Source organism: Stylophora pistillata, chromosome 8, assembly GCF_964205215.1.
Source record: "Stylophora pistillata chromosome 8, jaStyPist1.2, whole genome shotgun sequence".
In the NCBI taxonomy this organism is placed as follows: Eukaryota; Metazoa; Cnidaria; class Anthozoa; order Scleractinia; family Pocilloporidae; genus Stylophora; species Stylophora pistillata.
The window spans coordinates 28,260,472-28,277,471 of record NC_142526.1 but is presented as its reverse complement, the minus strand read 5'-3'; the positions used below and the strand labels follow the sequence as shown (position 1 = coordinate 28,277,471).

General features: G+C 38.2%; 2 protein-coding genes and 1 pseudogene across 2 annotated transcripts in view; 2 read left to right on the top strand and 1 right to left on the bottom strand.

Annotated features, from left to right (window-relative positions):
• Positions 1 to 6,989, top strand: part of LOC111345262 (sterile alpha motif domain-containing protein 9-like) — a 42,772-nt gene extending 35,783 nt beyond the window's left edge. The window contains 1 exon segment of the mRNA XM_088730830.1: positions 5,970 to 6,989. Coding sequence (XP_088586956.1) covers positions 5,970 to 6,062 — 93 coding nt within the window. The 3' untranslated portion in view covers positions 6,063 to 6,989.
• A 4,998-nt stretch (positions 6,990 to 11,987) lies between these two features.
• Positions 11,988 to 15,247, bottom strand: LOC148725735 (uncharacterized; annotated as a pseudogene).
• Positions 15,248 to 15,447: 200 nt separating this feature from the next.
• Positions 15,448 to 17,000, top strand: part of LOC148725734 (uncharacterized) — a 2,176-nt gene continuing 623 nt past the window's right edge. Inside the window, exons 1-2 of the mRNA XM_088731050.1 lie at positions 15,448 to 15,709; positions 16,074 to 17,000. The exon at positions 16,074 to 17,000 is cut by the window's right edge and continues 623 nt beyond it. Coding sequence (XP_088587176.1) covers positions 15,596 to 15,709; positions 16,074 to 16,472 — 513 coding nt within the window. The 5' untranslated portion in view covers positions 15,448 to 15,595 and the 3' untranslated portion in view covers positions 16,473 to 17,000. The remainder of the gene's footprint in view (positions 15,710 to 16,073) is intronic.

Sequence of the window (17,000 nt, the reverse complement as noted above, 5' to 3'; positions counted from 1 at the left end):
AAAGTATGGAAAGTACATGGCAACCGCAAGAGCTGCTCTTCTCACTGTCAAAAATGTTAAAGTACCCTTTAGGTCGCCCTCGGTCAATGTTAAGGAAATATAAAGTATTTGTGATGAAATTAAATAAGTACTCATCAAGACATGATAAGCACTTGAATAGGAACTTCAATGAGAACTTAATAACAACTTAAATAAGAACTTGGGTAAGAACTGGAACATTATGTATTAATAAATCAAATGGGTAGAAGAAAAAATTTATGACGAATACTCGTCAGCGATTCTTGAAAATAATGATGACCATTGATAAAATGGCAAGCGTAGCAATAATGATTGGAGGAGCGCTCATCAATGTAACTGCATTTGTTGGTTGGAGCTATCTCGCAAAGTATATGAGTGGAGATGAAAAAAGTGTTGAAGAGGACAAGAAGAGACATGGTGTCTCTGTGTAAAAATACTTAGTGCCTTTGAGAAGTATCAAGAAAATCGAACAAAGCTTCTCGATTGGATTGTAGCAAATGACCGAATCAAAAAGGAGGCAAAACAGAATTTGGTTGCTACAGATTATGTTTTAAAGCTTTTCATCAAGGCACATAATGAAGAGCTTGATCTAAGAAAGCCACAGTTTTCACACTTCTACAAGCCGAGCACACAACAAAAGCAAGGTTAAGTGATCTACAATGGAGTTATGGCTTTGGCTTTGGGATCGGCGGCCAGTCGTTTCTGTGAATACAAAAGAAAATGGAAAATAAACTTTAAAGAGTTAATTATAGCACGAAAGGATCAATCAATCAATCAATACTTTATTTACCCACGTAGCGTCAAGGAGTTCATAGAGCTCATTCAAAATACGTACGTGCCTCTAAGATTAAGAATCTAAAAAATCTAATACATACTGTCAAAACCTAATTGATTAGAAATTAAAATAACTAACGATTAATATTAAAATTTAAGTTTGTACAGTAAAATTCAAAGTCACTTAAATACAGGTATAAAATGATGAAGCAATAGCTTAAATAATTTAAAATTAAAATTAAAAATTAAGTTTGTACAATGAAATTGAGAGTCACTTAAATACAAGTATAAAATTGAGAAGCAGCTAAAGTTTCAATGTTCTCAATAGCTTCTTAAAAAGGTTGATATCATTGGCCAGTTTTACACCTGTTGGTAATCCATTCCACAGCTGCGCACACATATAAGTGAAAGATTTTTTTATGAAATTTAAATTAAATTTAGGTGCGCACAAACTAATGCCGGTTCCTCTCAGGTTGTACATAGTTTCCCTAAAACTAAAAAAATCTCTGATGTATTTGGGACCGTCGTTATGCAAACATTTATATAACAGAATAAGGGATTGTTGTTTCCTTCTCTGGTCTAACGTTTCCATATTCAAGATTCGCAGCAATTCATCATAAAGGGTAGACTTGTGATAACCTAGCAGTGATCTAAGAATATAATAGTTGGCATCTTCTGGCCGATTCGCTTGCACTTTCCCCAATCCAAGTAAGAGGGGGGCAACAGTATTCAAAATGAGGGAGAATGAAAGTTTTATAGAGCCTTAACATAACATTGTCAGGGACAAAACGCCTGATTCTCCTAAGTGCGCCACTTTTAGCATATACCTTTTGAAGCTGTTTAGGATTTTTAAGTTAGCTAAGAAGTCGGAGTGCCAGATTTCTTTTCCGGTCCCGAAACAAATCCCGATACCAACTTTTGATGTTGAATCTCTAAATGCAGTTCACCAAGCTGATCTTCTTTTCCTCCCTCATGACACACTTCCGAGAGGAAGGAGTGTCTAAGTCTGTATTGACAGTTGTCGATGTTGCGAGCAGATTAAAGGATGCTGAAGCTTTCACTTCAAAAGATCCTACTCAGGTCTCAAAGGCTTTACAGACAATCTACAAGAGAGGACCATTGAAATGGCCAAAGTTCTTCTGGTGCAATGGTGTGAAGCTTTTCGACTTTTCTGCAACTCCTGCAACAGGCACAATTCGTGTGGGGGAATTTCACAAAAATAGTTGGAGATAATTTTCATGAAGGACTGAACTCAGACTGCCATACTCCTCTCATTTATAAAGACAAAGTTTTGACAGAAGGAAAAATCAAGGCACACCACGACTTCTTTGTGAGAAGACACAATATTAGCATTTGAAAATCTTCACCGTTAAAGATTGAGACTAGGGGATACAAAAGAAGGAGCTCAGCTCGCAATCAGCAGCAACGTATGACGTTCCGGAAAAGTGAAATGTCACATCTTCATCCTTTCAGATGCTCTGTCCAACATCATCAACAGAGAGCTTGAAAGTGTGAACTCTTAATGATGCTGATGCAAACCATGAATTTCACAGATGATGTTGTGAAATTCAGGCGTAACAGCGAACTTGTGAAATTTTAAAATGAGCCAAAACTGGTTGTCTTCATGAGTTGCCTTCGAATCGAGGTTCTCTCAGAACACATTCTGAAAATTCAAGGTTGACTTGAAGACAACCTTGAAATCAAGGTTGTCTTCATGAGTTGCCTTAAGAGTCAAGGTTGTCTCAAAATGCGCCAGAACTTGCTTTTTATTTAATCATATTAATTAACTTAAGGATTACGTCACGCATTGAATTATCTAATACATTTCAATAACGATTGGCTAGGAAGGAATTTCGCTTGGACAGGTAACGGTTACAGTTAAATGCTAATTACAGGTATGATCAACTGACGACAAACGTTCACGGCTGGTTGAATTTTTTTCTTCATTGATTTTAGTACAGAAGTACGTAAGAAATTAATATTTGCAATATAACAGGTTACCGAGGCGGGTAATTCACAGATAACACACCAAACAACTTATGCAAAAACTCTACGTACATTGTAAATAATAAAACTCAAACCAGACGTGAAAATGTCAAAAGCAACGCACGAGAAAGAAAAATTTGCAATTTCATCTGTAAACGAAGCACCCGTGTCAATTTCATGTGAGAAGACCAGTAAAAAGCTTCCTTCGACAAGAACATAAAGTGGGAATGCTCCTCGGAAGTAGATAAAACACGAAGCCATTTCAAGCCTATAAGGTGATTGTCATAATCACTAAAATCTTGTCGTTGATCGGATCGTTGCAAGGTAAAACCAACCGGGGAACAGCGGCAATCCGATTGATAAGACTGGAGCAGTTGACGGTTTTGGGTAATTTTGACGGTTGAAAAAATGTGAACCTATGTGAAATCCCATCTGGAAACTCGATTTTTCTCTTATATTAAAAACTGTTCATTTTTTAATTGATTTGAATTTCGAGGGTTGTATCTTAGTTGACTTCGAAATTTCTGTACCACTCTACTATCCTCAAGGATACTGTTTCATTTCTTTCTGAATTCATGTTCTTTATATCGTTTCGGTTCCGCTTCTTAAGTCTGTGCCTTAAGCAAGACGTAAATAGAACATCGACGATATTGTGTAATTCGATGCTATGTCATGATTCTTTTAAAGGGTTTACTCTTCCGTGAAAAAAAAGCAAAAGCAAAACTAGGCAACAGAGGTTTGTAACTGCTTCAGGCAAATCTGAGTTAAGGAGGCTTGAAAGGGTTTTTCACTAGTAACGGCAAGCGACAAATGAAAAAGGTATCAGGACTGTCAAAGTTATCATCAGGGTAATGTTTTGACATCTGTATAAAATAATTTTAGTATATTTCTTAAGAGTGTTCGCCAGGCTCTGTCTGTTGCCATGGCAACAGAACAACGGTGCTAAAAGACCCTCTAAAACTCGGTTTTTGAAAGATATCTCAAAAAACCAAGTCGTTGACCTAGTTTTTTTTTTTTTAATTTTTTAAACATCATCACATTCTCTATGATGAATATTATTTGTACACAAAAAGCCAGATTAGGTCACCGAACTAATTTTCGAGATATTAGCTCATCCACTTAGCAAGCTTTACTTCCGGTTTTTACAATTTTAGCTCACACTTTTATATCCGGTCACGCGTTTTAAACGATACCTCTGACTCAACGGCTCATTTTCACAAGGACGAGTCCGCGTCCACGCAATTAATCGATGGATGCCCTCAGAGAGCAAAAAAGCGTTCGTCCTGAAGATGGATTCACACTGTTTTGTGATTTTACACATTTCTGAAAAATGAGTCATCATTTGAGACTCAGACTGCTTACCGTTACGACTGTTAAAAATGTAAGAGTATTCTCTTGCGGAATTCGATTTATTGTGACCAGTTGAGTTTGCAGTTGGCGCCAATGCCATTACTCCATTGAGGCCCGTTAATGTTGAGTTTCTCGTACAGAGACTGTGGTATAACATGAAACAAACCAGCATGTGCCAGCGTCTGGACCATGTTTGTCGAAAGATGAAGCTTTCCATCCAACGTCTGGATGGTATCTTGTCGTTGTTTCAAGATGGCTTGATTAAAGGCCTCATTTGTTGATGCACATTTACCATGATTGACCGATGTAATTGTTCATGTGCAATTTGAAGTGGAGGAGTGAAAATAATTTGCATTGACGTCTTCCGTACTGTCATGAGCGTCAAACTTAGCGGAAAACAGGGTTTTATATACATCACTAATTTGTTGCTCACATATTTCGCAAATTACTAATTTTCGAAGAACTAGAGCTATGAACAAGCCTTGGCTTCATTTTTCCTTTTCTCTCTTTGCCACTAAGACAACAAATTTTGCAATCCTTTCTTAACGATCGCGAGTTTGCAATTTCTTCCAAGTTGTAATTTACAGTTTATCGAGGGAAATATCAACAATCTTTCTCACAAGTTTAAGATTAGTATTTTATTTTAATTTTACTGTCTGGTTGACTTAAAATTAAAGTCTCATCCACATTTTTTCGATATCTCGTTTACTTAAAAATTATGTGTATTTTTAAGGCAACATTTATACTTCTCCATTTCCGTTCATAAAACTGTCAGTGTTTACAACTCTGGATCCAACAATCATTTCATCTTTCAATGAGTTGTTTAGGAAAGTTCTCGCTAATTTCATTTTATTAGGAATCAATGTGAAGTAATGTCAAACAAATCGCAGCACTCAGAGGTAACCAATTAAATTTTTTAGCGGAACAAAGTAAGACCTACCGAGCGTACTCGTCGCGACTTTGCTGATGCGGTGTCGGCTTCACCATCCTCCTTTAGCCAATAAATAAGTAAAAAGTATTAAACAGTTTTTAACGTGGAGAAACACTTAACTAGAAGCTAGTTTACAGGTTTTCCACCAAACAATTGAAACAAATATTTCAAATTGAAAATAACATTATTAAGAATCCCAACTGGCCGAAGTCTGACACGCTGACCACTCGACCATGCTGCCTTCTGTGCCTTCAGCTTGTTAAATAATCTTTTTTTTACCACTTTCGGTGAGAGTCCTGCCATCCAAACATTTTCCTACATGCTTTCAAGAAGTAAACTTTCCATTTTTGTTCCTTAAACAACCACTTCCACTGGAATCAGTAGAAGTACCCGGCAATTTTGAAACGCTCGTGGCAGCCATGTTTTTTTTACAACTCGCCCACTGATCTGATCGCGCGCGCTCCATCGCGTATTTCTCTCGCGAGTAATTTGCTTGCGTGTATCTTGGAATCCATTCTCCGCACGGTCATAAAACTCTTTCGCGCCTCCTTAAGAAATGTTTGGTTTGATTCCTGCTGGCTCATTTCATTTCACTCATTAGACATAACATCCAAGCTAAAGAGGTCATCTCTTTTATATCTTCAGTTTTCATAACGGTTTTGCACAACAGTTTGCTTTCCGTGAAGGAGGTTATTTTGTTACATTTCATCGAAACCGCATAAGTTTATCAGTTTTAGTTGCAACTCGTTAAAAAAAGATCTGTCTAGTTTGTCAGGCTGATGGGATAGTAGATTTCTTGTATGCATTTCTTTGAAGATGTTTTAAAAGCAAACTACTTTTCAAATGGATACCTTCTGTTGGCTTTTGCTGAATTCTTATTTCTTTTTTTCTTTTGTTTCCTCTTTTTCAGAAAAAGAAGATAAGCAAGGAAGAATTTTTCAAGAGTGAGCTTCAACTGTTAGAAGGAAGATTGGATTTTCAGGAGGAAGAAATGTTTGACTAGGATGCATAAAAAAGGAATTGTATCTTACAGCTATTACGATATCGGCATCAAATTTTTACTCTTTTATGGATGCCGCAAGCAAATCTAAGGAGTTGTCTTTAAGCATGATAAAAAGAGAGAGCACACTTTTTTACCTAGACCGGTAAATAACTCTTTTTTACTTCGGTCTGTGAGTTTGTACTGACAGCAGCTTGGAATGCTAGAGGCTTCTAGCGAAACTTCGGCATCCTAGAGCCAAACTAGTGGATTTAGTCATGAGAAAATTGTTACTATAAATAATTTGGTACGATGAATATATGAAGTTCATATATTTTGAACTGCGGTTATAGATACGTATGATGCACGATCCTCGCAGTAGAGAGCGCTATTTATGCAATAGCGAAAATCAGACCTGAAAAAAATCAGGCCTGTACGGGATTCGAACCACTGACCTCTGCGATACTAGGCGCAGCGCTCTACCAATTGAGCTAACAAGCCAACAGGGAGCAGGCCGTTAAGTTGATTCGTAATAAACCCGTGATGATAAATCAGATACGATGAATATATGAAGTTCATATATTTGAACTGCGGCTATAGATACGTATGATGCACGATCCTCTACGGTTTGGTTTCCTTGATTCCTGAAGGTCAAATTTGTCAAATGCAGAAGATCGAGAGAGAGAAAAGAAAGAGGACATACAAATTTGGTTACTAATACAAAAAAATACCGGTTGAATAATTGGAGAAAAATTTGAAGAGGCTTACTCTATGTTACACGCCACATGTAACACGATGTTTAGGTTTGAAACTTGCAGGAAGCCTCCTTCCCATGTGAGCAACCATACGATCAGTTTTTTCGTCAGTGGGTTAGAGGAGGATCCGACTCAGTATCCGGTCCAAAGTTTTTAGCAGTAAAAACCGGAAAATAAACAGTTTTGTTTGCTAACATTCAGCTTTAATATTTGTTTGTTTTTCTCTCTCGTTATGGATAAGGTTACCTGGGAAGCAAATATCATAATAACTCTTATTAACCATTGACAATGAAAAAGTTTTCAAGGATAATTCTGTAAGTTCAACCACAACGACACAGCACAGGGTTCTTTGCTGACCTTGTTTTAGGGGCGGCCAAAGTCTAGATATGAAAAGTAAGGACTAAAAGAGACAAGTCAGGCCAAACGAAATTTGTTTACAATGCTGAAAAGTAATCCAAAAGTTTCTATAGGGTTCTCGCTATGACCGGAACAAGCAGACTCAGCTCTCCTACTTCATTACTTTTACAACTTTCCGTTAAGTCCCGAAGCAGAGTAATTTTTTCTTAGTGTTAGAAAAAATTTCACGATCCTTCCCAGATTTTTATGTTGAAGTGGCGAACAAAAATGGGTTACATGGTAGCCTTTTCTATAATATAATATAATATAATATAATAGGTATTTATTTGCTTCACGGAAAGACTTAACAATTAGACGTACACACTTCCGATGAAAATACTTTTGGACGAAAAGACCGTAAAACTCCTTCATAGTAACATCATTGCTTCACACTTTTTGGGGTGAGGGACCAAGTTGTTCTGTGAACTCCAATTCTTTCACTTACATAATCTTGTCAAATCGGGCAGGTTCCCCTTGATCCCGTTATTATGCTCAAGTTTGTGGATTAAGATTTTATGGGAAATGCTATCAAACGCTTTTTGAAGTCGATAAATAATACGCCTACGACAAGGTTGGAGTCCCAAGCGCATCCGTATCCGGGTCTGGGTTAGATGTACTAATAGTGAGTGAATCAATAGAGTGACCTTTGTGGTAGGCCCACCGATATTCAGGGATTTTGCTTGGTACACTCAGCATAGACAATGGGCGACAATTTTCTCTATCTGACTCGTCGTATTTCTTATAAATGAGATTTAATCTGGCTACCTTTTAGTCACCGTAAACTTTCGCTTCTCTCAGGCTGCGTAGATATAGGTTAGTCAGTGGCACGGCAGTAGATGTTTTAGCAGCAGCAAGTAACCGTGGCAAAACTCAGGCGAGTAGCTTTGTTTGTCTTCGGGGTCATAAGTTTCTTCGCAAATTCACCGTATGATACTCGAGCATCATATATTCATGGGACAGGCTTAGTGTTTATGGTGCTTAATGTCTGTTGCTGCTACTCAATGGTGTCTGCTAGTTTCATTCCGACAGTGGCGAAGAAACAATTTAGTAAGTCAGCTTTCTCTATATCGTCGACAGCGAGGGACTCGTCATCACGTTTTAGCGGACTGATTGGTTTTCGAGCTTTGGGGTTAGTTGCTTTAGAAAGTAAGTTTCAACAGGCGGAGGTGGTTTTAACTTCGTGAAATTTCCTCATAAAACAAGCTGATTTGGCCTTCCTAATGTCAGATGTTATTTCGTTTCTTAGTCTTGTAATCAGCCCACTTCTTAGCTTCTTTAGTTGGTTTTGATGACTTTCTTAAACAATTTGACTCTTCGATTCATTTTGAGCTTAGTTTGTTTATTAACCCATGGCGAAGAAACGCTTCGTGTTTTCACAACTCTGTGTGGTGCGTGTTGGTCAAAGACACTATTGAACAACTGCTCCCAGGCCCACAGGGAATCGTCGTTGTCTTGGAAAACTGTTGTAATGTGAAATGGTATTCGCTTAACATCTGTCTTAAAATCCTTGTCGTTAAAATGTTTAAAATTTCTAGTCCTGATTACTTTGGGTGGAAGTCTTTTGCTGTTTAGCTTAAGAGTTGCGTAGATAAGACAGTGATCTGATAAACCGAGAGGTAGTACTACAGATTTACTGACTAAGTTCACCTTAGTCGTCACAATCAAGTCAACTAAAGATTGTGCGGTTGGTGGAACACGGGTGGGTTCGTTCACAACATTCTGGATATTAAAAAGGTCTAATAGATCCGGTAGCTTCCTCGTTTTGTGGTTGTTGTCTATAAGATGGGTGCGTTCTCTGGCGCCCTGCAGGTCTCAATTACGGTCGTCTAGTAGAAAAATACTGTTTGATTTCATCCAGGCTTTCTCGAGTGAGTAATGTAGATTATCGAGAAAATTTAATCAATAGCCTTTCCGATCTATAAACCACACCGATTAATATATAATACAAAGGGAATTTTACCCGGATCCATGCTGTGTCGCCTTGAGGTATTCAGAGTAGTATAAAATGTGATCTCCACCTTTGCATTTGAGTCTATCTAGGCGGATTAATTTAAGGCCGTCAGTTTGTAGATCTTGATCTCTGTCAGACGAATTTAAGTGGGTCTCGGTGATAGCGAGATCAAATCCAAAAATCGTCTGAAGCACACGCAATTCTCAACTTTGTTACGCAGACTACAGATATTTAGGTGGGCGACCTTTAAATCTTTTGGTAAGGTATTTATTTCTCGGGCATTTTCGAGCAAATGATCACTGTTAGAATTTTACTGAGAGAATTCGTTGTGAAGTGGATCCGTTCTCGCCAAAGACTTAAAAGATTCTTCTGACAGTGAAGTGAGTGGTAGCCCTCTAAGATCAAGCGAAATGTGAGGTTGACAGACAGGGCATTTCCAAATCATTGGTACAGTTAACTGAATAAGCTTGAAGTCTTTGGGCATTACATTTCCGCACTTGATGTGGTAGATGAGATCGTAGACGCTGCACGAGAGCTATCTGTGGTTTTTAGCAATGGTTCTTGAGCACTCAGGGCAGGTCTGTTTGTTCGTACTTGGTCCTGAATTTTCTGCAATACCTCCACTGATAATCAAACGAGATAGTTGAAATGTGGAAGCCGAGTTGGGGTATTGGCTCACTCTGGCACTTAAATAGCCTTAAGGACATCCTAGCGGGTCAGTTGACCTATAACAGCTCGTAAAGCATCTCCGTCGAGGTACTTTTAAGTGAGTCTGTCCACGAGAGTACCAGGCAGGCGTGACACATGCCATCTCACCGATTTCTCTCAAAATTTTTTACAGATGATTAAGGTCATAAAGTTATTCAAGGGTCCAGACTAGTTTGGGCTCCCGGCTAATCCCTGGGGTACAGGGGCTTTCACATCAAATCCCAGGGATAAAACCCCAAAATTAACTCTAAAATTGTACTTTCCAAAAGGATCTCTCACACTCATAAAATGCGGTGGATTTTGATCTCATTTAATCCGACAATTCTTTGAACCTTAAGTAATAAAAGGTTCGAAGTCGGATTGATTTGAAATTAATCTCGCCAATCGAGAGCATTTCATAATTAACCATGTCACGCGACAATTTTAAGAAACCGAAAATTAGGCTTTTTTAATTGCAAACATCTCCAGTGGGCAACGTTACATGTCGATCAACTTGTGATCACAGTAAAACCCAATCATAGTGCTATGTTCCTGACGAAAAAAATTTTTGGCCTCTGTGAAATATTCGTGATCACATTCCTCTGAAGTGCGTGACAGGCAAAGTTGATTTAAGTACTTTGTGACCGCAAGCTGCTGGTCAATGAACCGAATCAAATCTTGTAATGGTATAGGTGACGCCAAATGTTTTGTTTTTCTGTTTTTCGGCTCTAAAATTATTAAAAGATGTTTAGTTGCATAGCTAAGGTGTTGAATTAATTGCACTAATTCGTAGATATTGGCTCAATTCACTGACAGTTACTAGTAAACTAATAACACCGATTCATGTTTATATACTGAAAGTCAACAGCTGAAATCAAAGTCTGCGAAATATTTTTTGCACCACTTTTTCCTTTCATACTTTTTAGGTTTATTTTCAAACATGGAGCGCGCTTAAAGTAATCTCCTTACGAAAGAAAAAACAGCCTTCATGTAAATTTACGCGTGTGGCGTGACACGTGTTTCTGTTACATGTACTTCAATTCATGAATTCAGAAATAAAATTCGCTGAGCTCGAAAAACTAAAAGTCTCTCTTTGACAGGCAATCCATACTCGACTTAGGTTCAAGTTATTTTCGTTCACTAAACTAAAATCTGATTGCATGAGTATATTACTGAAATCAGGTTAATCTAGATAGTCAGTTTCCTTGCCACTTTGTGTTTGTATTCATCATAATTTTCTCTATTTCTATTCAACTATGATGTGGCAACTAGAGTGATTTTACTAGACCCATGAAACTGTAGTTACTGCACTAGTAGTTAGTATTACGCACTATTTCCATTTTTTTCTTTTATTTAGTTTTAACTACTACGCACTTACAGTTAGATACTATTTTACAGTAAATTATTATCTTCGCGCCACAATCAATCCTTTAAATTACGTTTTGTGGTATTATTTACCAATCCGAGAATAATAAAAAACGGCATTCGAAGATTCATTTTTCATATGCAATATTTTTAAATTTGAAAGACTAAATGCAAGCAGGACGAGAGTAACTGGGACTAGCCCAGATGATTATTATGGGATTAAAAAAAAGAAAAAAATCGTACGAGAAAAACAAGGCGGTGAAAAACGACAGTCGAGGAGAACGTTACTGTTTGTTGTGTTAGTTATTTCGCGTGATTAAAGTGGTTTGCAACACTAACGAAGTAACTGAAAACTTATTGCAAAATACTTCAGTTGTTACAAAATTTTACTAAATAGGGAAAGAGCTGCTCAAGTCTATAAGCTAGATTGAAAGATACCCCGGTTATTTTGATTTTTGCAGTTGATTTTAAGTAAGTGTTTGCTCACAATTATTCACGTTAGGACTGGAGCTGGCCTCTTATATGTACTTAATGGACATTAGTGCTAAGCTCCTTTCCATGTTTCATTGCTCTTACAATTGAATTTGTATTGCTATATGTTATGTGGCAAGGGGTTGCTAGTAGCGTTGTGGTACTCAAATGTAGAGGGATTTGCTTTCCACTGTTTTGCCAGGCTCCTCGCCAGATATTATAGCCAGTACTTTTTACCTCACAGTGTTCATGAGTGCCTTTTGCAGGTTATTCATAATTAAATAGAGATTACTTCGCAATTATACATAAAATACAAGTTTTAAATTATAATTCTAGTTCCCTTCTTATTTGGAATCTTGTCTCCATTGCCTCTACTTCGCTGATATAATCAAAGTCCTCTTCCTCCTCTTGGGAAACATTTACATTTCGCTTCAAGACACCACTCTTGTTAAGGGCTGACAGCCTGCTGAAATAGTTGCAACTTGATGTGTTAAAAGCCATTCTTCCTTTGAAAACAGTTTATCTCCATTTGACGATCTTTGACTCCTCATTTTACATGCAATATAAGCGGGATTTGCTTCAACACAGGTTTTTTTCTCCTTGGAATAATGTTTCCTGCAAATAAGAGCGAACGCATCCGGAAAATTGGATTGACCTCTTTGATTTCTCCATTGCCCAACCCTCCTCCAGTGATGGATTGTCAGCTGATACTGATGGGGATTCTGTCACTGACGGTGCACCACCAACTTCACCTTGCACATAGTCTCCTGTAAAAGTTTTTTTCTCTGCCCACTTTGCTATGATGCTGTCATAGTCCGATTCTCTTTCTAACTTGATTAGGTGGCGTCCAACATCAAGATGTTTCTTTAGACCTTTAGATTCCTTGTAGACTTTGACACATCCTTGTTCAGGGTAGGAATAGGAGGCGACCAATCGTTTTGCTGACTCTGCCTCGTCTGATTGAGTTATTTGCACCTCTGTTGGCGCTTATGGTCCAGCAACTTGAGCCTGCATTGCTCCTGTACGAAACGTGCCGACATCTTGTAACGGTTGCATTTTTTTTGCCTAAATGGCTGAAGTTCTTTGACACCTGTGGGACCTTGTGGAGTACAGTACTTCTGAAGCTGTGCCAGCGAAAAAAACCTGCCGGTGCCCACATTGTATGCCTTCCAAGCTCTCAGTCCAGCTGACTCGAACAAGAAATTGTTCAGTGCTCGAATTCCAGTCATGCTATGTTTCATCATACTTTGAAAAGAATCTTGGATTTCTGCTGCAGTGGCATGAAAGCCCTTTACCCCACAATACGATTCAATTGCAACCCTCATGTAATTGGCGGTGTTTAGGTCATTTCCCTCGTTTATAAATCGCCGCATGTGACTTTTACGAGTGGCTATACGGCGCTCACAGACATCTTTGCCGGCTTGGGGATTGTTGAGGTCATAGCGCAAGATTCTGATTCCGACACGCTCACCAAGAGTTGCCAATGACAAAATAAGATATGCATTGTGGTAGCACCCAGCGAGATTGGATCGCAAGAAAGCTTCTCTAAGGCGAGAATAACTAGCCTTTAAAGCTACAAGCGTACTTTCCAGGATTGGTGCCACTGCAAACCAATTTTGGGTGCATTTGTCGAAAAGGCGGATATAGCTTCTTGTCTAGAGAGAAAAACGGCATTGTATTACCTAATAAGTATTGTCACCGTTAGGCTTACAGCCAATGTTGAGGTAAAGCTCTATATTATGAAACACCTACGCAATAGGGAATTTGTATAAAGCATGTACTTGCATTTTCGGTTTACCAATATTTTTACTTCCAGAAATTGCGTAAAATGTGTAAATCAACTTTTTCTGGCCAATGTCTTCTTCACAGATATAACGTTTGCAGATATCTTGGTTGCGGCATCTCTTTCACTTTATTGCGTTGATCTAAGTTAGTCTGATGACTACTACGTTAGTTTATCACTCCTTCTGTTACGCTGGCGCGATGAACACTAATCATAGATAAGTTGCGGTAGGTTTTCTTTTTTCTAGACGTCGACCTCAATTACATTACACCCAGACGCAACTGGGTGCAAGGTTTCATGCTATCTAAAGGCAACTCTGTACGACTGTAAATATCACTCAAAATATCGCGACATAGCTCCCTTAAGACCAAAAATGCGAGTTCGTATAGCCGACGCAGAGCTTAAACCTGTTTAAAGTCGAAAGTTATCGACTACCTTTTACCTTGTGTGCAAAGTAAATGGTCAAAAAGTTTTTTTTTCAGTCTTCTGTTGAAGCCTTTCTGTCACAAGTAGTGAGCAGTTATTGTCATATTGACCTGCGAAATGAACTACTCACATTTGCTGTTAATTCCTTATTCAGTTTAAGTAATTTCATTTATTAAGTATTAATTCTCTGGCAGAAGAACAAGGTATACCACTATTAGTGTAGGGCGCCTTATTGGAGATTCCGTTGAGGTCTGGGTCCGAGTGTCTCGGCCGAGGTTAATATATTCATGTAGCGTAGGTGTACGAGGAGTTTTTAGGGTTTGGCGTAGGTGTATGAGGTTAGGGTTTAAGGTTTGGCGTAGGTGTACGAGGTTAGGGTTTAAGGTTTGGCGTAGGTGTAGGAGGTTAGGGTTTAGGGTTTGGCGTAGGTGTACGAGGTTAGGGTTAGGGTTAAATTTCGTGAGAAGGGTATTTAAAAAGTAACGGTACAAAAAAGTACAAAGATAAAAAAAGAATCCAAGATGGCGGTGGGATTAACTATGTTTTATTTGTTCACTCTGCACGATATTTGAGTTGTAAATAGGAAACATATGATAGAAAAGTTGTCATCATGTCTTTGAGTAATTGATAAAATGTAGAATGTTCTCCCACTTGTGGATCATAAGTTTCAATCAACAAACATATGAAATACATATATATGAACTGCGGTTGTGAAACGTATATGCACGATCCTTCGCAGTAAAGCACTATTTAAACAATAGTGAAAATCAGACCTGAAAAAAATTCAGGCCTGTACGGGATTCGAACCACTGACCTCTGCGATACTAGTGCAGCGCTCTACCAATTGAGCTAACAAGCCAACTGTACAATCCCGTACAGGCCTGAATTTTTTTCAGGTCTGATTTTCACTATTGCTTAAATAGTGCTTTACTGCGAAGGATCGTGCATATGCGTTTCATAACCGCAGTTCATATATATGTATTTCATATGTTTTTTGTTTGATTTATCATCTACGGGTTTATGTCGAATTAATTTGATGCCCTGCTCCAAGTTGGCTTGTTAGCTCAATTGGTAGAGCGCTGCACTAGTATCGCAGAGGTCAGTGGTTCGAATCCCGTACAGGCCTGAATTTTTTTCAGGTCTGATTTTCACTATTGCTTAAATAGTGCTTTATTGCGAAGGATCGTGCATATACATAAGTTTCAATCTCGTCAATGTATCTTGTCGCTTGTCTGCGTATTTCACAAAGATCTTGCGTGGTAGCTTTTTCCTTGACAAGGGCAAATAATTCGTCTAGCAAGGTTCCGGCCCACTGAGGGTTCTGTTCAATCTCTTCGCCCAAATGCGTAAGGTACAGTTGTTTTTCGTATGACATGGTGCTTGAAATGAATTTTGAAATGTAAGCAGAGGTTATACATAAACGTTAAAAAAGTGTCACTTTAATTGACAAGCTGTCATAAAAACATAGCGTATGTAAATCTTTCGTTTCTTTCTCACTCGCTTCATTTTAGCGATGCCTCTCGAGAAAGACTTGTCATGCGAATGCGGTCGATGTGATACTTGTCTATTGACTGACGAGATAGAGAAAGAAGCGTGGCACCATAGTTAGTAGAGGGGAACTGGTTATGAAACCCGGCAAACTTCAGAAGGTCGGTCTATTGTTTCGCTTTTGAGGTTGAACGGGTCCATCACGTGATCGTGACTCTGCACATCATAAAGCAATATGGCGGACGAGACAGACGGGCTGTTCATGTTTGGTGATGATTTAGAAGCTATTTTGGATGTTTTAGAAGAAGATGAGAGAATACAAGATGACTTCACGGAAGCAGTGAACCTAGTAAGTGTTGAAGATTTTATTTTCGACTCGAATTATCGACAAATACACTCGAAAGTGTTCAAAATGTTTCTTTAAACAGTCACGACTTTCTTGTATTTTGCATTTATACAGCCAGTAAAAATAGCATGAAATGTGTAGGCTTTTTGCAGAATTTTGATCTCAGTACATTTATCAATTATTTAAAAAGTAAATTGGATTCAAAAACAAAGAAAAATGACCATAAAGATCTCAAAACCATGAACGATGTTTCCCTATAATCCACCCTTTGCTACAACAATTTCTTGCCTAGACTTTGCTAACTCCGAACTTTCTACATTATTACATGGTATGTATTCAGTGTATTCATTATTATCCCCCTTTCTAGGCCCAGAATTATCATATCGTTTGTGAATGTGGGAAAAGCTACGAAACCAAAGCTGGATATGATAGACACAGCACCGCAAAACATGGGAACACCGAAAGTGAGTCCGCTACACTGTTCACAACCAGCCTTCTCGCCGAGATGGTGAACAGGGCTGTACAGAGTATTAAAGAAAGGAAGGTGTCCAATTTAAGCATTAAGAATGAGCTGACTGTATTGATATTTGAATTAGAGGAAAGATCTGATGAATTCTTTTATCTCAAAACAATCTATGAATCACTAAGAAAGAAAGGAGATGTTGAAAAGTTTTATTCTAATTTTTATGGAACTGTTGCATTGAATGCCACCAAGTACTTCAAAGGACTCACACGAAATGCAGCAACATTGTTGGCAACACTATGATAGCAAACTCAAAAAAACAGAAGTTATCTTCTGTAAGCAATGAGTCCATCCATGAATTGACAAACAAACAAAAGGCTGGGCTACAATATGTGAGCGGTTATGTATTGCAAAACTTGCACAAGAAATATTGTAAAGTTAACTCTATTGAAAGCCAACAAGCGATGACCATCCTTAAGGCTGGAAAACTGGATAGCATGAACTTGAACACACAGAAACAGGAACTGATTTCAAGCTTGAACAGAGGGGGGCTCTGGACAGTTACATTGCCAGCTTTTAAGATCTTTTTGAAGACTCATGAATATTTCAGGCAATCAACTTCAAAAGCTGGTTTACAGAGAATTGACATTGTTGGAATTACCAAAAACTCAACTACAGACAGTGATGTCTTGGCCAATTATCAACTAATTGTATCCAAAGCAGACTGTGATTCATACAGTCATGTCCAAAAAGATGTTTTGCACAACATTGTAAGCTTATATATCAGAGTAAGGTCATTCTCCTATGCTAAAGATATTGTTCAAAAATATA